Source organism: Polypterus senegalus, chromosome 3, assembly GCF_016835505.1.
Source record: "Polypterus senegalus isolate Bchr_013 chromosome 3, ASM1683550v1, whole genome shotgun sequence".
In the NCBI taxonomy this organism is placed as follows: domain Eukaryota; kingdom Metazoa; phylum Chordata; class Cladistia; order Polypteriformes; family Polypteridae; genus Polypterus; species Polypterus senegalus.
The window spans coordinates 260,126,781-260,152,113 of NC_053156.1; the positions used below are offsets into that span (position 1 = coordinate 260,126,781).

Below are 25,333 nucleotides of genomic sequence, written 5' to 3' on the forward strand. Positions count from 1 at the left end.
GGACTGTGCTTAACAAATTCATAAGTGCAGCTACTGCGGAAACCCTCAGACGCTGAACAAGCCTTTGTACACATATCAATAGGAAAACAAGGTGTAAAGCATAAGTTCAAATTACGTTCATAGACACGCTGCCGCTAAATATTCGCAGGCAAATCCACAACTTATTACTGGGAATGCCTGTTAAACATCTTAGATTCACGAGTACCGATCTGGGTAGTGATCACTTCGATGAATGAAACCTGTACAAAAAACGCATTACACAATTGAGAAGGCAGCAAAAAAATATGAAGTGAGTGACACATACAAGCATATTCATAAGTGCATCTAATACGGGAACAAAGCACGGTGTAAACCTAAAGTTTAAATTAAGTTCATAGACAGGCTGCCGCTGGCGTTTGTCATGCCTAAGATGAATACGATATTCACGAGATACAAGTTTAATGAGAGGACGCAGGGTATAAACGAGACTTTTCTTCACTTTGTAGCGGGTTTAAATTTGCTGGTGAAGGGCTGTGCTTATGCAAACGAAGATGAGATGGTCAGGGATAGAATAGTGTTTGGCACAAACACAGCAAAAGTGCGAGAGAAACTTTTAAGTGCCGGGTCTGAGCTAACATTAAATAAAGCCGTGGACATCGCAAGATCGCACAAGATAGCACATGCACAGCTGAGATGCTTCAATGCATGTACTCCGAACGGCTCACGTGAACTGACTTTGCAGGACTGGGAAAGTTATCTTTACAACGGTTGACAAACACGGAATATAACTTGAACATAACACATCCTCCAAATACAAACCTGATTGAGAGAAATAATGATAATTAAATCCTTGATGGCAGCAACACTCATAACAGTGACAAAACAATTACATTGACAATCATGTTACGTTATTTTTAAAATGTTTCCTTTTCTTTTTCATAGCTTCTTTAACAGACTACTTCTCCGCTGCTAAGGGCAGGTATTTTCCTAGTGTATGTGTGTATATATATACACTAATAAAAGGCAAAGCCCTCATTGACTGACTGACTGACTGACTTACTCACTCACTGACTCATCACTAATTCTCCAATTTCCAATTAGGTAGAAAGCTGAAATTTGGCAGGCTTATTCCTTACAGCTTACTTACAAAAGTTAAGCAAGTTTTATTTCGAAATTCTACACGTAACGGTCATAACAGTCGATAACGGTCGACAATGTCCGCCATGTTGAACTTTCTTATTTATGGCCCCATCTTCACGAAATTTGGTAGGCGGCTTCCCTGCGCTAACCGAAACCGATGAACTTACTTATTTCGGTGGTATGATGCCACTGTCAGCTGCCATTTTGAACTTTCCAACGTCACTAATTCTCCAATTTCCCATGTTGGTAGAAGGCTGAAATTTGGCAGGCTCATTCCTTACAGCTTCCTAACAAAAGTTGGGCAGGTTTCATTTCGAAATTCTATGCGTAATGGTCATAACTGGAAGCTATTTTTCTGCATATACTGTAATGGAGTTGAGCTTGAAAGCCGTGGGGGAAGGAGTTTCGTGTGACATCATCACGCCTCCCACATAATCATGCAGTGCGTAGAAAACCAGGAAGAGCTCCAAAACCGCTGAAGAAAACATACATTATATAATTAAGAAGGCAGCGAAACAATTAGAAGCGAGCGAGTGATATATAAAACCAAATTCAGCGGCTCACGTGAACTGACGCAGTGCGCAGACAAAAAGCAACAGTTCCAAAGAGTGCTGAACAAAAACCGAATTACACTGCTATGCTCAAATAGACAAACCACACGCCGTGGCGCAATAGTAGAGGCTTCGCCTCTAGCGCCGGCGTCCAAGGTTCAATTCCTGAGAGGGGATGCACTGAGTATGTACACACGCTTCACGATTCATTTTAGCCTCGCATCCCCTTGGTTTGAGACATATGAAAAAATATGCGGTTAACGCAGAAAGACAGATCACCAATTGAAGCTTTATGAATAATGGATACTTTATTCGCGATCAATGATTTTTTTGGTAAAGCCATACTCCGTGTATTCATTAGATAAACGGTAAAAAAGTAAAAGCGAGGGGAGGGTAACTTATTGAGGCACAATGGCAAAACCACAATAGCACGCGGGCTCGATGTACTTTAGTACGCGTCAACTCGATCTGAATTGGTCCATGTGTGTCAAACTCAAGGCCCGCAGGCCACATCCAGCCCGGCGTGTAATTATATCCGGCCCGCGAGATCATTTTATATATTATTGTTATTAATGGCCTGGGGATATGAAGCGCTGGTAACACAAACTACAGATCCCATAATGCAGCGCTTCAACTGCCTTGCCGAACACTTACCGCGTTAATCAAGTCTAGCTTATGATGCTGCAAGTTATTGCGAAGCTAGCCCACACGATGCCAAAGAGAAAAGGTGATTCTGAACATAGAGCCTTTAAAAACCGATGGGAGACTGAGTATATGTTTACTGACATTGCCGATAAAACCCATGTGTCTCATTTGTGGAGCTAATGTGGCTGTAATTACAGAATTTAATCTAAGACAGCACTATGAGACAAAACATCAAGATAACCTGAAAGACCTGAATGCAATGCACAAGATACAGAAAGCAGAAGAGTTAAAGAAGAATCTGACACTTCAGACGTTTTTACCCGTGCAAAATCACAAAGTGATTTCAAGTGAAGCTACTTTTATGGGAGACACAAATGCACCAGTGCAACTTGCCCAACTTACCCTGTTGCCAAGTAATGTTGAACCAAGTCGGCACTACGGTGTTCCAAAATAAGCACTTTGGTGATAAACTGAGCGCACTGCGCACTGAGTTCGCACGGCGATTTGGTGGCTTTGAAGAACAAAAAAAGAATTTTGAGTTGTTTCGCAACCAATTTGCCGTCGATGTGGAAACTGCACCTGTGCAGATTCAGATGGAGGTGATTGAACTGCAGTGTGATGGCACACTGAATGCAAAGTACGATACTGCACAGTTTATTCACTCCATTCCCGCAAAAATGCTCCAGCTCCGTCTACATGCGGCTCAAACCTTGTGCATGTTTGGTACCACATACCTGTGTGAGAAGCTCTTTTCAGTCATGAAGACTAACAAAACAGCACACAGGAGTCGCCTCACTGATAAGCACCTGCAGTCCATCATGACAATCTCCACAACACAGAACCTCACACCAAACATAAACGAACTTGTTGCCAAAAAAAGATGCCAGGCGTCCAAATCTGATAAAATGACATATGAGCAAAAACAACTGAATGATTTGATTTGTTATTGCTGAAAAGAACAAATTTTATTTATATTTCCAGGTTTTGTTATGCACCGTGTTCATATTTAAATTTTTATAATTTTGACAGGATATATTTTTATGGAGAGCAAAATCTTTTGGGATATTTAAAATTTAAGTTTATTTTTTATACAAAATTACATAAGAGTAAAGAAATTTGAATGTTTGTTCTTTTAACGTTTACTTTATTTCTAACTTGTATAATTTAGGATATATTTTTATGGAGAGCAAAATATTATAAGTTATTTAAGGTTTGAGTTGATTTATTCCGCAATAATATTCTGTCGACTAAATAAAAATTCCTTCTATTTAAAATTTAAATAGAACTTGAACAGATACGATAGTTCATAATATCCAGGCAGACTTGCACGTAAGAGCGAGAGTCATCCGTTTTAACAAACAGCGTATTGCACTGATACGAAATAGCCTGCCCATTTAATTATTTAGGAAAGGATAAATAAATTAAGATTTTGTACAAATAATGTTTTTCATTTTTCTTCCTACATGGATTCTGCCACCCCCAGCAACAGTGACATGCAGCTCCGCCCCCCACGGCCATCGAGCTAAAGTCCATTACAATATATGGAGAAAATAGGTTCCAGTTATGACCATTACGCGTAGAATTTCGAAATTAAACCTGCCCAACTTTTGTAAGTAAGCTGTAAGGAATGAGCCTGCCAAATTAAAGCCTTCTACCTACACGGGAAGTTGGAGAATTAGTGATGAGTGAGTGCTTTGCCTTTTATTAGTATAGATATACTAGCAAAATACCCGCGCTTCGCAGACGCAAAGTACTGCCTTAAATTTTTATTAAGAAGAAAATTGAACCTTTTTAAACTGAGGGAAAATATACCAATAATTATTTGTTAAGGATCTCTTTGTATACCACATTGTGAGTTCCGCCCTCCGGTTGTAATATGACCAAGCTGTGCTCTGAGCTTACTCTTGAGCATGCATCGTACAGTTGGCAATGTGAATAATAATCTTGCTTCAAATCTCACAGCTTGGATTGCTGCTGTCATAATCGGTTTGAGTTTCATGGTTTGTTTCAATTACGACAGTATTTGTAGGACTTGTGTTGAAGAGACATTCAGCATCTGTCAAGCGTTGTAAGTATACAACCAATTTCATTGATAACTTCACATCCAGCTTTTGAGGGTTTAAACATTCATAAACATCAAAGTGTCCACTACTGAAATCGTCACCTGTTAATCTAAGATGTTTAAGAGGCATAGGGGGTTGTCGAAAGGTGTAAAATATTTGGCCATTTTGGTACACTTGAAAGCGACAACCGAACAATTCAGCGGCAGCCATCAACTCACATGCAGATCCATAGGTGAAGGGCTTAAGCATTTCACTCTTCTAGTGCTCCTGTGTAGTATAATTATCTCCTGTACCATCATCAGTCCACACCTTGAACCTGTCCCAGTCATTCAATACATAAGACACAATTTTCCTCTGGATATCAAGAGTGAGCCAGATATGGCCGTGCAATATGTAACAAAGAGAATGGAAAAGGTAGGTGCCATCTCCGGGCATGGAAACCACTCGGTAAGTGACAGTTCTTTCATCCATGGTGATCACCTTGATAGACATGTTAATGTGGGTACGGTTGGAATGATAAAGGAAATGGGTATCTGAACAATGTAAACTAAGTCTAAAATACCTACACAATAACTATAATCGTAATAAATGAACAATAAAACAGCAGAGAAGCCGTGGATTAAATAAAAAAGCTGTAGTTATCAGCAGGGAGACGTGAATCCAGTGGCGAAGCAAGGAACGTAGAGACTGGAGCGACGGACAGCCTTATATAGGCAGGCAGCCAACAACGTGGGAGGCGTTGGGATGGGGGACCCAACGCCGCCTCACACGGTGACCAAGCTGCAGGCTATGGACGTATATACTGTATGTACATAAGTAGGATTCAGTTAGCGTTGGGAACCCGCGTACCAAATTTCTTGAATATGGGCCCATAAGTAACAAAGACCGTTGAAAAGTTCAATATGGCGGCTGACAGTGGCATCATACCACCGAAATAAGTACGTACATTGGTTTTGGTTAGGGCAGGGAAGCCACCTACCAAATTTCGTGAAGATGCGGCCATAAATAAGAAGGTTCAACATGGCGGATGTTGTCGACCGTTACGTGTAGAATTTCGAAATGAAACCTGCTTAACTTTTGTAAATAAGCTGTAAGGAATAAGGTTGGAGAATTAGTGGTGAGTGAGTGAGGGCTTTGCATTTTATTAGTATAGATATATATATGTGTGTTTGTGTGTATATATATATATATATATATATATATATATATATATATATATATATATATATATATATATATATATATATATATATATATATATAGTAATCCTACGCTATATCGCTTACGACTTTCGCGGCTTCAATCCATCGCGGATTGTAAATGTAAGCATATCTAAATATATATCACAGATTTTTTGCTGGTTCGCGGATTTCTGCGGACAATGCGTCTTTTAATTTATGGTACATGCTTCCTCAGTTTGTTTGCCCAGTTGATTTCATACAAGGGAAGCTATTGGCGGATGGCTGAGAAGCTACCCAATCAGAGCACGTATTACATATTAAATAAAACTCCTCAATGATATATGATATGCTTCCCGCGTGCTGCTTCGCACACTTAAAAGCTCTAACAGCCCGTATTGATTTTTCATTGTTTGCTTTTCTCTGTGTCTCACTCTCTCTGAGAAATACAGGCAGATACTTATCCATCATGCAATACCATCAGGGAGACATATGATTGGCCCCATTATCTGCTCCTGACGGAGGGGCTGTTTGCTTAGAAGATATGGACGCGCCTGTAAAAAAATGCTGAAAGGCTACCTTCACATTGATCCCTTCATTGCGCCACTTTATCGCGGTGCTTGCATACTTAAAAGCGCACCAGCCCTATTGATTTTTGATTGTTTACTTTACTCTATCTCTGACATTCTCTGCTCCTGACGGCGCACCTTGAAGAGGAAAAGGGTGTTACTTCATGTCTAGAGGGCTCTAATAATGTTAAAAAACGTATTTAGAAGGTTGTAAACAGGTTTTCAATGCTCTAACTGTGAAAATATTAGAATTATAAATAAAGAATCCTACTTCTTGGAAATCCATTTGGAGCGGATCAACCGCTATAAACGAGGGTTTACTGTATAACTGTGCGGAGAATATTTATAAACAGTGTGGGAGAGTTTCTAAGAGCTTAAAATATATAAAAATAACTATACAAACATATGGTCTCTACTTTGCAGATTTTCACCTATCGCGGGGGGTTCTGGAACGCAACCCCCGCGATCGAGGAGGGATTACTGTATATATATATATAGACACAGTGGTGCTTGAAAGTTTGTGAACCCTTTAGAATTTTCTATATTTCTGCATAAATATGACCTAAAACATCTTCAGATTTTCACTCAAGTCCTAAAAGTACACAAAGAGAAACCCGTTAAACAAATGAGACAAAATTATTATACTTGGTCATTTATTTATTGAGGAAAATAATCGAATATTACACATTTGTGAGTGGCAAAAGTATGTGAACCTCTAGGATTACCGGTTAGTTTGAAGGTGAAATTAGAGTCAGGTGTTTTCTATCAATGGGATGACAATCATGTGTGGGTGGGCACCCTGTGTTATTTAAAGAACAGGGATCTATCAAAGTCTGCTCTTTACAACACGTTTGTAGAAGTGTATCATGGCCAAGTACCAGAAGTCCCTCCCCGCGGAAGGCGTGGGATTGGATGGTGTGTGTTGTGTGCCCGCCGATGATTGGTCAAAGGCAGGACCAACAAATGTCCATCCTGTGCCGGGGAAGGACCTAATTGGGCCGGAGGGAACGTCCACGGCAGGCAGGTGGCACGTGTGGCTGATTGACAGGTAAGCCCACCGCCGGCTGACTGTCTGTGCTTGCTGGCGGCTCTGCGCAAGCTGGAGGAGTGCCTTCAGCCCGCAGAGTCGCTTTTCCAGGTGATACGCACTCTTCAAAATGGACTAAAGGAGCTGGAGGGAAAGGCGGTCTCGTCCGTGAAGACGCTGAGACAGTGGAAGGAACGGCGCGACACATGGAATCTTTGGCCAAAGCAGCGGGGCAGTGCGTGTAAGTAATACCAGCACTGTAACGGGAAAACGAGACCCCAGCGAAAAGAACCGTGATGTGTCTGACTGGATTCAAGTAGTGGGGGCTCAGACAGTGGACGTGGCGGTGGGAGGAGACAGCGAGAGGGCAGGTAGGTTGCTGGCTGATGAGTGCCACTGGTCCTAGTGCCCTATGCTCCGAGCCAGGAGCGGTCTTGCATCGCTCCACAAGAACGCAGACAGGACAGGATCTATACCTTCCCCATAGGGAGACCCAAACCGTCACAGCGTTCCAGAGAAAGAGGAGGAAGGCAGAGGGAAACCCCAAAGCCAGCTGAGCTGACGGGGGTGCAAGCAGTCCTGTCAGATGTCCCAACACAGGGGGCACAGAGGATTCGTAAGGGTGGCCGAAGTGGCAAGCGCTGGGGTGCCAGTCAGAGGGGGGAGCGTTGCCTGTATGTGAGACAAAGAGATGCAGAGTGGCGGCGTTAGGGCAACATCTCTGTCCTTTGTTCCAGCCTATGTTTTGCAGGACCAGGCCCTGAAGTGGAGTGGGCTACTGCGCCCAACGGGTCTTCTCTGGCAATGGGGCACTGTGGCGAGCAGCTGGAAGCTCAACCCTATAGGGGCCCGTGGCTGCTGGATGCTTGTGCAAAGCCAAAACATGCTAACAAAGAATAACAGATAGACAGACTTAGCTGTAACCTGGTTAAGGATGGCCACATAACCAGGTTAACTCATACAGAAATGTACATGTGTTAACCCAGTTTCTCAAAAATCAATATCATGGTTTCTCTATCTGTAATAAGGGTATGTATGGCATTTTTGAAACAGGGTTTCTATGAAAAAATAGATTATTAAAGTGTATATAAACACACTCACTGCCTTCAGAACTAGCTTTTATAATATCAAACATTTTAATATTTTTGCATATCCACTCATTGGCTGAAATTTAAGAATCTAAATCAATCAAATTCCATTACAGTAAAGTTAAAGGAACATTTGGCAATCACTACATAAGGAAAAAAGCTACTAGAACATTTAGACCAGTCATACCTCTTCAGTGAAGTCTACCACATCACCAATTTTCAGCTCAAGTTCATCGTCATGCTGTGGGCTGTAATCAAAGGTAACTCTGTATTGCCGTTTTTTTGATCCTACAAAACAGTTAAAATTAAATAAAGTTGTGAATAAAATAATGACTCTCTTTACTTTGGGAAGTGTAAAATTAACTAAGTATAATGAACTTTTTCATATGATAAAGACAGTATTGTAAGAAAAGAGTATTCAGAATAGTCTTTAGGCTTGAAACCAAAGTACCGACATTCGTTAATTAGTCAATTCTTTCAAACTTTGTGGGCTGCTGAAATATCAAACATGAATATACGCAAAAACATCATTAAAAAAAAGGACCAAAAAAGTAAATTCATCAAAAAAATACTTTCCCTTATACTATGCATGGAGAAACTAAAAGAACTACAAATATGAAAAAAGAAAATATTTTCTTACTTCTTTTGACATTTTTGGGGTTTGATTGTGGCATAAATCCTCCACTTGGTAATCCAATAGTGCTCATTCGTTGCACAAGGCTAGCCACATTTCTTGCTCCTTCTCTATTAGTTGGTTGAGGTTCTTCTTTTGGCTCTGTATTTTTTTTAATTTCCTGTAAAAAAGAAACACCATAAAAAGATAAGCAAAAATAAAAATGTTGAAAGCTTTAAGAGATGCCCTTATAGGCTTCATGTACAGTACCTATGTATTGCAGAAAAGAATAAAATGAGATAAAGTTAATTTGGTGAAAACTTCACCAGCTAATTAAAACATTTGTGTTTGTTTTTGCTGTAGTAGTTGTTGGACTGAAACAGTGGACAGTAATTTTAGACACTTTCCATCTTCTATAATGCATTTGTAAACAATGCCCTCCTAGAAATCTTTCACTAGCAAACTCAGCTTAATATTCACACCACTCACATGTACTAAACTATACTGTCAGTGTAAAAATAAAAAAAATGACTTTTTCTTTTTAACTGGCAGGTCGAAGGCAGATTTGTGTGCTATTTTGGGAGTGTCCAGTGGGCAGTGGCAGGGTACAATTAATAGCATGACATTCAGAATAAAAAGTCAGTCTGCATCTGTGGACTCTCCAAAAAATTGAATCAACACAATATAAAGTTGGCTTTCCTTTGTCTACCAAATTACCAAAGCTTACGAGAAAACTTGTAATTCCGGCCCACCTTAAATCCACTCGCACATCTCCATGCAGTGTCTTTTGTCTTGTAAATGTGTCGATAATCCCAAGCAGCAAGCAGCCTGTTATACCATCAACCCCCCAGCCCCCACCGCCGAGTCCACAAAGATCTGTGTAAGCATAGGATGACAGAAATGTTGAACACTTACCTAAAAGACAAACTATTTCCATGTTTAGTACTAACGACAAATTGTAGACATGTAGTGTATAATGTGTGAAGACTGAAGTCCAAATATCAAATAAGCACCTTTACAAAAAATACATGTATAACAGAACAAATGCACTTTTTTCCCCCCCAAGACTATAACCGAAGAAAAAGAAATCAGGTTAGTGTTGCTTGTTGTCCTGACTTCTCAGGTAGTAAACTGGTTAGAGCTGCTGACTCCAATTCAGAAGGTTTTGGGTTCAAGTCTTAACATTTCCCAAAATAAAAGTTTTGAGTAGTGAGCTGTTCTTATTATTACTATTATACAATAAAAGCATACATTTGATTTGAGTCTGTAACAGACGGTGTAAATGTATGGTACTTGTAAAGGTTAGCGTTTTTTTTTTATTCAGTTTTATTCTCGCAGTTGCATTCACGCTCACCCTGATCTGACATGGCTGTTTTCAAATAAAGACGCGCTATAACAGAGGTGAACTCAGATCGGAGAAAGAGAACAGAAGCCCTCCCCACAAGAAATGTCCACTCGCATATAAGAACAACGCAGCCGCACCAGGCATAAAGGCAAAAGATTGCACCGTTTGGATACAGGACTAAGTCCGACGTCATCCTGCCAATCACCTGTCCTTCAAAGAAACAGCACGGCTCATAGATCTCACCAATGTATTGTGCAAACTCATGTTTGTGATTATGTTTTGTGATGGTCTTTACATTAGAAACATTTATATATTACTTATATAAAAGCCAGATCGAATGTTACTTATCTTGATTTATTTACTTATCTTCCTTCAGCGTAAAGTCACAAGTATACTGCAGAGCTCCTTCGTTTGATCGTCAAGAGCATGCTCACAAATTACATGTGTAATGCCACGAAATATACCTGCTGACACTTTAGTACATGAGCAATGGTACGAGAATGCAGTTAGACTTTTTTTGGGCACATATACCACACTAGTGTTTAGATCTGGACGTTGTAGCGTTGCCGAGCTCTGTAAGCCGTGGCTGTTTCTTTGAAGGGTAGGTGATTGGCAGGATGACGCCGGACTTAGTCCTGTATCCAAATGGTGCCATCTTTAAGCCTTCGCCTGGTGCAGCTGCGTTGTTCTTATATGTGAGTGGACGTTTCTTGCGGGGAGGGCTTCTGTTCTCTTTCTCTGATCTGAGTTCACCTCCGTTATAGCGTCTTTATTTGAAAACAGCAGTGTCAGATCGCAGAGAGCATGAACGCAACAGAGAGAATAAAACTGAATTAAAAAATGCTAACTTTGACAAGCACTATATATTTACAATGGTTGTTACAGATGCAAATCAAATGTATGTTTTTATTGTATAATATTAACAATAAGAGCAGCTCTCTACTCAAAACGGTGAACTTGAGAAGCTGCCAGCATCGAACCCAGAACCTCTTGATTGGGAGTCAGCAGTTCTTAGCATTGCAATATGCAAGCTGTCGCATCAACCGCCCACCGTAACCTGCTTACTTTTTTCTTCAGTTATGTTCTTGAATAAAAGCACACTTTTTTGTTATACTTGTACTTTTTGTTAAAGTGTTTATTTGATATTTGGACAGATGTCGTAAAGATGGTCCTTGGGTGTGTTTGGAAACTGTTAACATTTGAATCTGATGATTGTACAGTGGAACCTCGGTTTACGAGTAACTTGGTTTACGAGTGTTTTGCAAGACAAGCAAAAATTTTTAATACATTTTGACTTGATAAACGAGTCGATGTCTTGCAATACGAGCAGTATGGATACACTTTGTCTGCTGAGCGTCATGTGATCACAACTGAGCTGATGGTTCTTCTCTCTCCTTATCTCGCTCACTTGCCCAGCGCGTCCCTCACTCTCCTTATCTTGCTTGCTCGCCCAGCGCGTCTCTCTGTTTACAGCGCGTCTCTCTCTCTCTCCTTATCTCGCTCGCCCAGCGCGTCTCTGTGTACAGCGCGTCTCTCTCTCTCTCTCTCTCTTTATCTCGCTCGCCCAGCACGTCTCTCTGTTTACTACAGCATTGTGACTGCGTGTGTGTGCGCTATGAAGTCTTGAGTCCCCATCTTGCTCCCAAAACACGAAGCTGAGTCTCAGTACTTTAACACTAGCATTATTCAGCTTGAAACAGCAACAGCGCTGTTATTTATTGCAGCAGGATCTTTATAATGTTCCTTGTATGACCCACTGACGACAGGCGCTTATAGCATGTCTGCAATCTTTTTGGATGCTCTTATACGGCGAACTGCTACAGCGCTGGGAGACTGCGATTGCTTTGGGACACTCTTCCGCGTGTCGTCCTGTTGGGTGGAATCCCACATGAGTTTAGAAACTCACACCAGCCATGATTCTTTTTAAAGGTAAAGTGCAGGTTAATTTGTATTATGTATTTTACTTTATATTTTGTATTAATCATTTTTATATAAATAGTTTTGGGTTGTGGAACGAATCATCTGAGTTTCCATTATTTCTTATGGGGAAATTCGCTTTGATATACGAGTGTTTTGGATTGCGAGCACGTTTCCGGAACGAATTATGCTCGCAAACCGAGGTTCCACTGTATATAGCGCAGAACTGACCTCTCTGTATTATGCTGTCCTCTGCATCTCCTGGAGTTCAAAAGAAATACCAAGATGCAGCAACAAGATCAGAACAAAAAACCAAACGCGGTCACTAACTACAACCACATGAAGGTATGCAAATGAATATAATGTTGCATTAGTGCAACAACGTTTTTTTCGAAATGCACAATACAGGCCATAAAATTAATTATTCGAAATGTCATATATAATTAAGTCTCTCTTTTTTTGTCAGTGCAGCTTTGACATCATGGATCAGAAGGTGCATACTAATTCAGCGTGAGAAGGAGAACTCAAGAATAAAACTGAATAAAACAAATTGACATCCACAGTCATTCTCAGTCACACGCACCACTCACATCCACAGTTTTCCCAGTCTCGTTCGCGCACAAGATCTGACACGGTTTTCAAATAAAGGGTGGTGTAACAAAACAAGTGTTTGTTTGTTATACCATGTCTTTATCTGAAAATGGTGTCAAATCCAGGGGGTGTGTGGGAGCTTGAACGAGAGAATAAAACTGGAAAAAAAAAAAAACAGCTAACTTTAACTATAAATTTACAGACGCAAATCAAATGTATACTTTTATTGCATGATATTAACAATAAGAACAGCTCACTACTGAAAATGGTAAATTTGGGAAACAGCTGGTATCGAACTCACAACCTTTTGATTGAGAGTCAGCACTTCTTACAATTGCACCACACAAGCGGTCGTATCAACCTCCTACCATAACCTGCTTTCTTTTTTCTTTGGTTAAATTCTTGAATAAAAGTGCACTTGTTTTGTTATACTTGTATCTTTTGTGAAAGTATTTATTTCATACTTGTATTTCAGGCCTCACACCTTTCACACATTTCATGTCTACATTTTTTCAATTATTACTAAAACATGAAAAAAGTTTCTGTGTTAACTACGTTTTACACAGATTATTGTTGACACGGAACACACATGAAATGTATGTATTCCAAATGATGATGTACTATTTTACCCTATAAAGCTCCAGCACTTCACTCGAAGATAAACACTGAGCACTGAGAAACTTCTTTGCGAAATGAACTGCAGCAGTAGGCGGAGGGATGGGATACCAGGCTGCTTGCTGCTAATCGACACATTTACAGGACAAAAGACACTGACGGAGAGGCAAGAATGGATTTAAGGTGGGCCGAATTTACGAGCTCGTAGGCTCTGGTAATTCTAGTGTTAAAAGTTCAGGTTATGAAGCACTATAATAAAAGGATTTACCAGTAAGGGATTACTGGTTTAGGAGTGAACATGACAGAATCTGATGCAACATTATACTTTTGGAGCACAGGAGAAGCATTTAGAAAAAGTGTTCTAAGTACACTTGTAGATCAAAGTGCACAGCAGGGAGACAGAAGAAAAATACTACATTTTGAAAGGGTGTGGCTGTATGTTTTGCTAAAGCTAAACATTCAAAATTCAGAAAAGGCTGATTATGGAAATGTACTGCAAAAACAGATAACATACTGAAACTTTGCAAAGTGCTTTTGGAGTAACACATGGCAAAATCAGTAATACAAACTTTTTTTTTTTTTTTTTAATTCCATTTCAATTCAAACACCAAAATTTGATCAAGCAGCCCTAGGAAGAGGACTCCTTTAAGGTGAGGGCATGTGGGCAATAATGCACGCAAAACATCCATGCAGTACTGCACTATGAAGTCACAGGGATATATATCCTTGTAGCAGTACTCATAATATTCTCCTTATGGTTGGCTAATGTGCCCCTCAAATGAAAAGACTACAAGGTTTTTGTTTTATCTTTTTTTTTCTTTATTAAACACCCCATGTGCTAAAAAAAAAAAAGATAAAACAAAAACCTTGTAGTCTTTTCATTTGAGGGGTACATAAATCTAACTGGAATACTGACTGGGTTGCGACAGTAACAGATCACAATGGTTTAAAGTTTCCGTGATTGAAGGTTTTGCACATGGCTGCCTCAGCTCTGTGATGTCATGCTGGCCTCATAAAGCATTATAGGGCACTGGGGAAAAAAGAAGTGTCGAAGCCTGCTGCATTTGGTGAATTTCAAGGAAAACTTCGCAAACAAGATCACCGGTGACATATTCACTGTGAAAAATGCTTTAGGGAATTTGCTGATCAACACTAATGACTAATTTTAGACAACTATGCCAAATGCATTTTTAATGGTCTGATCCCTAACACGATCAATTAAAAAGTGTGAATTTGTTTTTCCAGTGTTTGTAACAGTGTCCACAGTGTAAGCAATACTGAACTTAAATCACCTTGAACTGTTTACATGATTCTCTTCTTTTTTGTACTAAATCATCAATAATTTGGCATTATCTTGTTTTCAAAAGTGATGATGTTAATTAAAATGCATATTGTACAAAGTGTTGTAGTACTTCACTCATACATTTATACTGCCATCTAAAATTCAACCTCATGGTCTAGTGTGTGAAAAATAAACAAGCAGCACCAAGACTAAGGCTGATCTGCAACACAGATAACCTCACCTGTCAATTTGCACTATAATGCATCTGTATCCAGCAGACAATTGAAAGCAAAAAGACAAGGCTCTGATTAAAACTGTACACAGCAAAGATTTTCAAAACAATATCGAAAACCCAGAGTGAGACATATGTCATACCCTGTTGCAATTGTCCCCAAGGTGCATTTCCTTTACTTTATTCCAAATGTTGGACTGAAATTGAAATGGATCTGAAACAGATGGCACTTTATGCAACGATGGGTGATTTGGCATTTATCTGAACTATGGAAATATGCCAGAACATAAATGGTAATCTTACTGTTCAGGAATTTATACTGAAAAGCAGCTGCTTGCAAACTTCATGGGTCCTTCAAGAATGGAGACGCAACTACTCAAGGACCCTGAGTTGCACTGGCCACCTGGGACTTGCAGGAGAAGCGGAAAGTTTGCAAGGTTATAGATAACAGGGCAAATGTCAAAAATGCCATTGCTACCAGTGACTCAACTAGACTCCAGTGCACTGGCCAGTTAATATACTAAACACTGCATACTATGGTGGCTATACTGTTAAAACATTACCATATCTTACATATGATAATGTGCAAATATAAAAATAGAAGGATGACGCTAAAAAAGACAGCACATACATAACTAGATTTGATTTGTATTCTAAAACATGCATGTAACAGAGTGTCACCATATAAAATATAAGGTGGAGTCAAGCTAAAATTAGAAAATGGGATTTATTAGAAAATTAAATGAACCTTAACAAAACATTTCTCAATGTAGTCTCGCCACCTGACTGAAACTGTCTGGATTTCAGCAGAATAAAAGATTTTATCTAGTCCTTGCAACCACTCGTGCACCTGAGTTATTGTCGAACACTACATGGCGAGGGGTAAAACAGTTACTAGTGCAAGTTATTGTGACCTGCTGGAGACCAATGTGAACCCTGCCATTCAATCCAAGCAGCGGGACTGCTGTCTCAAGGAGTCCTTTTGCTGTAAGACAATGCCCGACAACACACTGCAAAGAACAATAAGGCTTGACTGAAGAAAATTAAGTTTGAGGTATTGCCACATCCTCCTTATTCCCCAGATTTGTCACCATGTGATTTTCACCTTTTTGGACCGCTAAAAAACATCTGGGTGGTTGTCGATTCAAGACAGATGACAACATGAAGAAAGAGGTGCACAAGTGGTTGCGAGGACAAGACAAAACCTTTTATTCTGCTGGAATCCAGGCACTTCCAGGCAGGTGGCACAAGTGCATTGAGAAGGGTGGAAACTACACTGAGAAATGACATTATCAGTTTTGCTAAGGTTTGTTCCATTTTCTAAAAAATCCCATTTTCTAACTTTAGCACGACTCCTACTCCCTCGTACTTTTTTCAGCTTCCTATATATAGCTACTGTACATTTAATGCGTTTACATAGATGTACAACAGAAATGTTAGGTTATGTTTACATTACCTTAATCTTATTGTCATTTAAAATTATTGCTGTGATTTTTCACACACATGCAACTTTTGTTTTGTTAACACAGCAGACCCCAAACTTCCAAAAGATTTCTTTTCCCTTACCAAAACAAATATTAATTATGAAATAAAACTGAAGTATTACATTATTTGGATATAATTTACTGTACCATATTACAAAAACAGTAACAAATATTTCTTAACAAATGTGATAAAAAAGTAACAATTGATATAATTTTTTAACTAATCCAGCATTTAGCTATTATGCATTGACTTTTCATGCAGTCCCATGTTAAATTAAAGGTCTACTGTAAAATATCTATACAGAATACAACATATTTTGAACAGGCTAAACGCACCCCCAAGGAGATGTGGCTGCTCCTCCGAAACCCCCTCTTAAAAGTTGAATCAATGGGAAACAAATACAGTTTTTTACCTCCTCTTTGCTAGATCAGATACAGGCTTGTTGCTGATGCTGTGCGATCTGCATCTCACACAGCACTTCAAACATGTAAAAGCCTGTACTGCAGCTGTACTTTTGTCTCACTCCCACCAAACAACCCCCTCCCCCGACATCCTCTGGTCCTGTTGGGGTTCCCACTACTGAGGCACACCCATCTGAAGAGGAAGATTTTTCTAGTCTTGTAATTGAGAGACGAAGCTATGCCCTCCAGGTAGACACAAAGCGCGGAATTTCTTCTGAAAGAGACCTATGTCTGAATAAAGTTTTTGTCTCTGGAATCTCCCGAGTATTTCTGTGCAACTTTGTGACCCAAGCGTGACAATATATATACTGCTCAAAAGAATTAAAGGAACACTTTTTAATCAGAGTATAGCATAAAGTCAATGAAACTTATGGGATATTAATCTGGTCAGTTAAGTAGCAGAGGGGGTTGTTAATCAGTTTCAGCTGCTGTGGTGTTAATGAAATTAACAACAGATGCACTAGAGGGGCAACAATGAGATGACCCCCAAAACAGGAATGCTTTAACAGGTGGAGGCCACTGACATTTTTCCCTCCTCATCTTTTCTGACTGTTTCTTCACTAGTTTTGCATTTGGCTACAGTCAGTGTCACTACTGGTAGCATGAGGTGATACCTGGACCCTACAGAGGTTGCACAGGTAGTCCAACTTCTCCAGGAGGGCACATCAATACGTGTCATTGCCAGAAGGTTTGCTGTGTCTCCCTGCACAGTCTCAAGGGCATGGAGGAGATTCTAGGAGACAAGCAGTTACTCTAGGAGAGCTGGAGAGGACCATAGAAGGTCCATAACCCATCAGTAGGACCAGTATCTGCTCCTTTGGGCAAGGAGGAACAGGATGAGCACTGCCAGAGCCCTACAAAATGACCTCCAGCAGGCCACTGGTGTGAATGTCTCTGACCAAACAACCAGAAAGACTTCATGAGGGTGACCCAAGGGCCCCATGTCCTCTAATGGGCCCTGAGCTCACTGCCCAGCAGCATGCAGCTCGATTGGCATTCGCCATAGAATACCAGAATTGGCAGATGCACCACTGGTGCCCTGTGCTTTTTACAGATGAGAGCAGGTTTACCCTGAGCATGTGACAGAAGTGAAAGGGTCTGGAGAAGCCACGGAGAACATTATGCTGCCTGTAACATCATTCAGCATGAGCAGTTTGGTGGTGGGTTAATGATTGTCTGGGGAGGCATATCCATGGAGGGTCACACAGACCGCTACCGGCTTGACAAAGGCACCTTAGCTGCCATTAGGTATCAGGATGAAATCCTTGCACCCATTGTCAGACCCTATGCTGGTACAGTGGCTCCTGGTGCACGACAATTCCTGGCCTCATGTGGTGAGAGTATGCAGGCAGTTCCTGGAGGATGAAGGAATTGATATCATTGACTGGCCACCACACTTTCCTGACCTAAATCCAATAGAACACCTCTGGGACATTATGTTTTGGTCCATCCAATGCCACCAGGTTGCACCCCAGACTGTCCAGGAGCTCAGTGATGCCCTGGTCCAGATCTGGGAGGAGATCCCCCATAACACCATCTGTCATCTCATTAGAAGCATGCACCGATGTTGTCAGGCATGTATGCAAGAACACAGGGGCCATACAAAGTGCTGCGTACAATTTTGAGTTGCTGCAATTAAATTTTGGCAAAATGGACTAGCCTGACACATAATTTTTTCACTCTGATTTTTGGGGTGTCTTTGAATTTAGGGCTCTGTAGGTTGATCATTTTCATTTCCATCAAACGATGTGGCATTCTGTCGTTCCTAACACATTACCCAGTCTATATCAGTAGAGATATCCAGGAGGATTTCTTTTTCCCATTGAGATCTGATGTGTTTTCAAAGTGTTCCTTTAATTTTTTTGAGCAGTTTAGTTGGCAATACAAATTATAAATACTGTATCACTGTAGTGCTACTAATCCAAATTAATAACTGCAATCATACCAAAGGCATTTATTATCAGTTATTTATTTTGTGTTAATAATGGACCCTTTAAGAACTGTGAAGAGTCTATACAGATGTAATCATTCTGAAAACTTAATAACATTGCAAAATCAGCCATATGGTGTTTGAAAATGAGTTATGAAAACATACTGTAAACATTATTGTTGAAAATATTACTAGTTTACTAATACAATTATATCTTAATTTTAGATTAGTGTATGTCACCATGTTTATGGTGAAAACAGTAAAAGGCTTTGGTATAGTTCTCCTGTGGTGCAAATCTTTTTTCCTGTTCACTTATGTTGTATATGGAACAGCACCATTTTCGCCACTACTTCTTAGGCTGTTTTGATATACTCCATTCCAAAATGTTGGTACAGTATGGAAAATGCTAACGAAAACAAAAAGGAATGCTTTGTTAATTCTATATACCCTATACTATATAAAAAACTCTAAAACACCACATTATTTACATTTAACCCTTGAGTATTTAACTGTTTTTTTGAAAATATACTTATGACTCAGTCAAGTGTTTACCACTATGGGTAACATCCACATTTCTTTTAACTCTTTGAGGGCTGAATATTTTTTCCACAAAAAAAAAACTCAGTTTTCTGAAAACACACACAAAGCAAGATTTTCACACATAAATCAATATAAAATGTCTGTTGCCGCTAGTGCTGGGCGGTATGACCAAAATTCTATATCATAGTATTGTTCCGTGAATGGATGAGTAGTAATTTTCTCAAACTAAATAACGGGAAAACAGAAACTTTAGTGATTGGCAATAATGGATATAATGAGGTTATTAGAAATAAACAGATGCATTAGAATTAAAAGTCAAGACGGAGGTAAAGAATTTTTGGGGTAACTACTGACTTTGACCTGAATTTTAAATCACATATTAATCAGATTACTAGGACAGCAATTTTCCACTTAAGAAATATAGCAAAAGTTAGACCTCTTCTATCATTGAAAGATGCTGAGAAATTAATCCACGCTTTTGTTTTCAGTCAACTACATTACTATAACACTCTCCTCTCAGGACTACCCAAAAAAGACACAAATCGATTGCAACTAGTGCAGAATGCAGCTGCTAGAATCTTAACTAGGAAAAGAAAATCTGAGCACATCTCTCCAGTTCTGATGTCACTACATTGGTTACCGGTGTCATTTAGAAATGACTTTAAAATCCTGCTTATAGTTTACAAAGCCTTAAATAATCTTGCTCCATCTTATATTTCGGAATGTTTTACACTCTAAACCGTAACCTTAGATCTTTAAATGAGTGTCTGATTAGAATTCCAAGAGCTAAACTTAAAAGAAGTGGTGAGGCGGCTTTTTGCTGTTATGCACCTAAAATCTGGAATAGCTTGCCAATAGGAATTCGCCAGGCTAATACAGTGGAGCACTTTAAAAAAAAAAACTGCTGAAAACACATTACTTTAACATGGCTTTCTCATAGCTTCATCTTAGTTTAATCCTGATGCTCTGTATATTCAATTAATGATCATTATTATTTATAGTACAGTAATCCCTCGCTATATCGCGCTTCGACTTTCGCGGATTTTAAATGTAAGCACATCTAAATATATATCACGGGTTTTTCGCTGGTTCGCAGGCTTCTGCAGACAAAAGGTCTTTTAATTTATGGTACATGCTTCCTCAGTTTGTTTGCCTAGTTGATTTCATACAAGGGACGCTATTGGCGGATGGCTTAGAAGCTACCCAATCAGAGCATGTATTATATATTAACTAAAACTCCTCAATGCTATAAGATATGCTTGATAGTTTGCTTGTCTCTGCCTCTATCTCACCCTCTCTGACATTCTCTGCGCCTGACGGAGGGGCTGTGAGTAGAGGTGCTGTTTACACAGAAGCTGTTTGCCTAGTAGATACGGATGCACCTCTAAGAAATGCCGCCTTATCGCGGTACTTCCAAAAGCACACTTATTGATTTTTTGATTGTTTGCTTTAATCTCGCTCTCTCTCCCTCTGACGTTCTCTGTGCCTGACGGAGGAGATGTGAGCAGAGGGGCTGTTTGCACTGAGGATGTTTGCTTAGAAGATACTGACCTACTCTAAAAAATGCCGGCAAACTTAAAAGCACACGTATTGATTTTGTGATTGTTTACTTTTCTTTGCGAGCGCTCTCTCTCTCTCTCTCTGAAATTCTCTGCTCCTGAAGAGAAGAAGATATATTTGCATTCTTTTAATTGTGAGAAAGAACTGTCATCTCTGTCTTGTTATGCAGCACAGTTTAAACTTTTGACTAAAGGGTGTTATTTCATGTCTAGAGGGCTCTAATAATGTTAACAGTGTGGGAGAGTTTATAAGGGCTTAAAATATATAAAAATAACTATACAAACATATGGTTTCTACTTCGCGGATTTTCATCTATCGCGGGGGATTCTGGAACGCAACCCCCGTGATCGAGGAGGGATTACTGTATTCATATTCAAAATCCGTACTAACCCCTACTTTCTCTTCTGTTCTTTTTCCGGTTTTCTGGGGTGGCGACCTGTGCCACCACCACCTGATCAAAGCACCTTGATGACCCTACACTGATGGATTAAAGGTCCAATAGTCCACATGACCGTCATCATCAAGTTCTTCCATGAAAAACCCGAATGCAATGACGACTGATTATTTATGTTATGTAGAATGCCTAGAGGTGGCTGGGCGGTCTTGTGGCCTGGAACCCCTGCAGATTTTATTTTTTTCTCCAGCCGTCTGGAGTTTTTGTTTTTTCTGTCCTCCATGGCCATCGGACCTTACTTTTATTTTATGTTAATTAGAGTTCCTTTATTTTAATTCTTTAGTCTTTTTACTCTTTTTTCATCATGTAAAGCACTTTGAGCTGCATTATTTGTATGAAAATGTGCTATAAAAATAAATGTAGTTGTTGTTCAAAATTATACTGGTGTCACGGTATTCAACCTTATTTTTTCCCCCCATGCATGAATGGATGTTAACCTTCCACTGTCATGAGAATTGTACAAAAAAAATTGAATATGCACACAGGTTTGCATGGCCCCCATAAACTGATAGTTTTCAAGGGGGTGGCACTAATGAAGACAATGAATCAATCACATTGCAAGACAGCTGCAGTCAAAATATAGAACCTTTTTATTGAGCAAATTTTGCAAACAAATTAAACTTTCATTTTGACAACATATTTTCAACCATCCAAAGAGGCATTTAGACTTAGCAAAATATCCAGAGGTGCTTGTCAAAAGTTGTATTGCACTGAACATGTTTTAGAAAAGGAATAAATAGTAAATATTTTTTTGTAAACCAACTACACTTTCTGCTAATGTTAACAATCTCTGTCCACTGACATGTTAGCTATATGGATTGTAAGGCATTGATTATCTCGATCCACCGTTTGCTTTATTTGCCGTAGGCAGTATCTCTAGCAAACGTGGCTACAAGTGACGTCTGACTCGAGTGTCCTCTAGCTTTTTCAGATTTACCTGAGGACGTGGAGGGTGCCAATCTTAGTTCCTTACATTCATGGTACCCCAAAATATGTTTACGGCTGAGGTGGTACAGCAAATTGCTTGTGTTGCTTCCTCTGGCAACAACTTTAGCATTTGCAGTAAAAAGTTGTTTGGTCCACATCTGACCTTTTAAAACCGAACTATCCCTACACAACAGACATGGCTCCTTTTTTCTGCAAAAGTTCTTTTGTGTCATCATGTTCAACTTTATCGTATGCTACAGCTTCAGTTTCTGAAATGTTCTCTGTCCATTTTCACAGCTCAATACCTCACTAGCGCATGTACTCTGTTGCATGCGTGTTTAGTTGCTGTAGGTGCATTAGCTACACGAATGTGTTCAGCACCACAATCAGCTGGGGGTCGATCAACTGATGTTGGTACCTCATTTTCGTTGATCTCCATCTACTAATCATCTGCATCAATCTTGGAGTCTGACAAGTCACGAGTCTGATTCAGTGATAACATCTAAAACGCCATCCATGGAGTATGTTGCTTTGTGCATTCGCTTTGGTTTCTCATCAGACATCAATGCCATTTTAGGGGTTGTTTGCTCTTCACTACTTATGCGTGTACAGGGAATTGAGGTCAAATCAACGAAGCGAACTTTCCTTCGACAGTCGAACGTCAGCCTTGAAAGAGTTAATAGCATTTCTTAAGCATTTGGGCACTTACAAGTTAAGTTCAGTAGGCGGAATTTTTCCCATTCATCCATTATGCAGGTCTTCATCTGTCCAATTGTACAAGGACTTTATTGATGTATTCTTCGCTTTATATTGTGCCACACATTCTCAATCAAAGGCAGGTTAGGACTGCAGTCAAGCCAGTCTAGTACCCACACTGTCTGCTAATCCAGCTATACACTGTAATCTGGGCTAAATGTGGTTTGGTGTTGTCCTGCTGAAAAATACTGAAATGTCCCTAAAAAAGACAGCAACTGGATGGCAGCATAAGCTGCTCCAAAACTTATACATATCTTTCTACATTAATCATCTCCTCACAGATAAGCAAGTCAGCACTGACACACGAACCCTTTGCCATGACAGATGCTGTTGTCTGGACCTTAAGTTAACAGCTTCAATGGTCCTTTTCTTCTTTGGCCCATAGAAATCGATGGCTGTTTTGATTTTTCCAAAAACCATGTGAAATGTTGACTCATCAGACCACAAAATACAATTTCCATGTGTCTCAACTCAAATGATACCAAGCCAAGATAACTTTGTAACACTTCTGGACAGTGTTAATGTATGGCTTCTGCTTTACAAAGAAAAGCATTAATTTACATCTGTGCATTCAGTGGCAAATGGTGTTAACTGACAAATTTTACCAATGTATTCCTGAGCCTAAGTAATAATATCCATTACAGATACATGATGGTTTTTAGAATAGTGACATCTAAGAGATTTCAGAAGTGGTTTTCAGTCTTTCCCTTTATGCACTGAGATTTGACCGGATCCCCTGAATGTTTAATTACTTGTGCATGATAAAGGGTGAAATGCGAAAAATTCTACTAATTTATCTTTGAAGATTATAGTTCTCAATTAATTAGTAATCTATCCTTGCTTTTGAAGGACTAGGTCTTTCGTTGTAAGCTACCTCATTTGTTTACCATCAGCTGTTTCATGTTATATTGTTACTTCTGCTTGTCACATTTTTACCAATCCTAAATGACCAAATCCCAATTTTTTTAGAACATATTGCAGGCATCAATTTCAGAATAAACATACAGGACCAGTAAAGTCTTGCCACACCCAAATATGTTCACGTTTTTGATACATCTTTAAATTAGATTAATTTAAAAATACAACCAAGACATTACTACTATTGCTAATTGCTACGACTGCTTGAGATTATTGATTTTTAATCTATTACTCACATATGTCTGCATATCAGCAGCCACGATTTCAGTGCTCTAATGCTACAAACCATACAGAGCAAGGCAAAAGATTCAGAAGGCAGACATTCAAAGCAGGACTTTAAGAAACAAAACAGCAGAGTGATCAATGAACATGCTTAAAGTTTCACTCTCCTGGCAGACAGTCAAGTATAAAAATGAAGAATTCACAAATCCAGACAAATTGAAAAAGATACCCAGATGTTATTTATAGTTTCTAAACTGGCAAGTTAAAAGCCACATAAAAAAAGCCTTACTGCCTACATATTATACTCTGTATCATATTTATGTAATGAATTTTTTTAAGTCAGTAGAATCCCACTAAAAAGAAAATAATATACATGTAAACTAAGAATGTGGATTAAAGGAGAAAAGCAGAGTACAGTAATCCCTTGCTATATCGCGCTTCGACTTTCGCGGCTTCACTCCATCGCGGATTTTAAATGTAAGCATATCTAAATATATACCACGGATTTTTCACTGGTTCGCTGATTTCTGCGGACAATGGGTCTTTTAATTTAAAGTACATGCTTCCTCAGTTTGTTTGCCCAGTTGATTTCATACAAGGGACGCTATTGGCGGATGGCTTAGAAGCTACCCAATCAGAGCATGTATTACATATTAACTAAACCTCCTCAATGATATTCGATGTGCTTCCCCGAGCGGATTGTTCGCTTTTCTCGGTCTTTCTCTGACATTCTCTGCGCCTGACGGAGGGGGTGTGAGCAGAGGGGCTGTTTGCCTAGAAGATATGGGCGCTACTCTAAGAAATGCCGCTTTATCGCGGTGGCCCAAAAGCACATATTGATTTTTTGATTGTTTGCTTTAATCTCGCTCTCTCTCTCTCTCTGAGTTCTCTGCTCCTGACGGAGGGGGTGTGAGCAGAGGGACTGTTTGCACAGAGGCTGTTTGCTTAGAATATACAGACGAGCCTGTAAAAAAATGCTGAAAGGCTACCTTCACATTGCTCCCTTCTTTGCGGCTGCTTTATCGCAGTGCTCATACTTAAAAGCCCAACAGCACGTATTGATTTTTTGATTTTGTTTTTCTGTCACGCTCTCTCTCTATCTCTCTGACATTCTCTGCTCCTGACGGTGCTCGTTTGAAGAGAAGATACGTTTGCATTCTTTTAGTTGTGAGAAAGAACTGTCATCTCTGTCTTGTCATGGAGCACAGTTTAAACTTTTGACGAAAGGGTGTTATTTCATGTCTA

The 25,333-nt window shown here is 39.6% G+C and overlaps 1 protein-coding gene across 2 annotated transcripts in view; it reads right to left on the minus strand.

Annotated features, from left to right (window-relative positions):
• The window catches only part of LOC120526086 (CD2-associated protein), a 244,183-nt gene that overhangs the window by 178,464 nt on the left and 40,386 nt on the right, over positions 1-25,333 (minus strand). For both annotated transcript variants that reach the window (XM_039748981.1, XM_039748979.1), the window contains exons 3-4: positions 8,881-9,034; positions 8,428-8,528 (exon numbers count right to left, since the gene is read on the minus strand). In XM_039748981.1, coding sequence (XP_039604915.1) covers positions 8,428-8,528; positions 8,881-9,034 — 255 coding nt within the window. The remainder of the gene's footprint in view (positions 1-8,427; positions 8,529-8,880; positions 9,035-25,333) is intronic.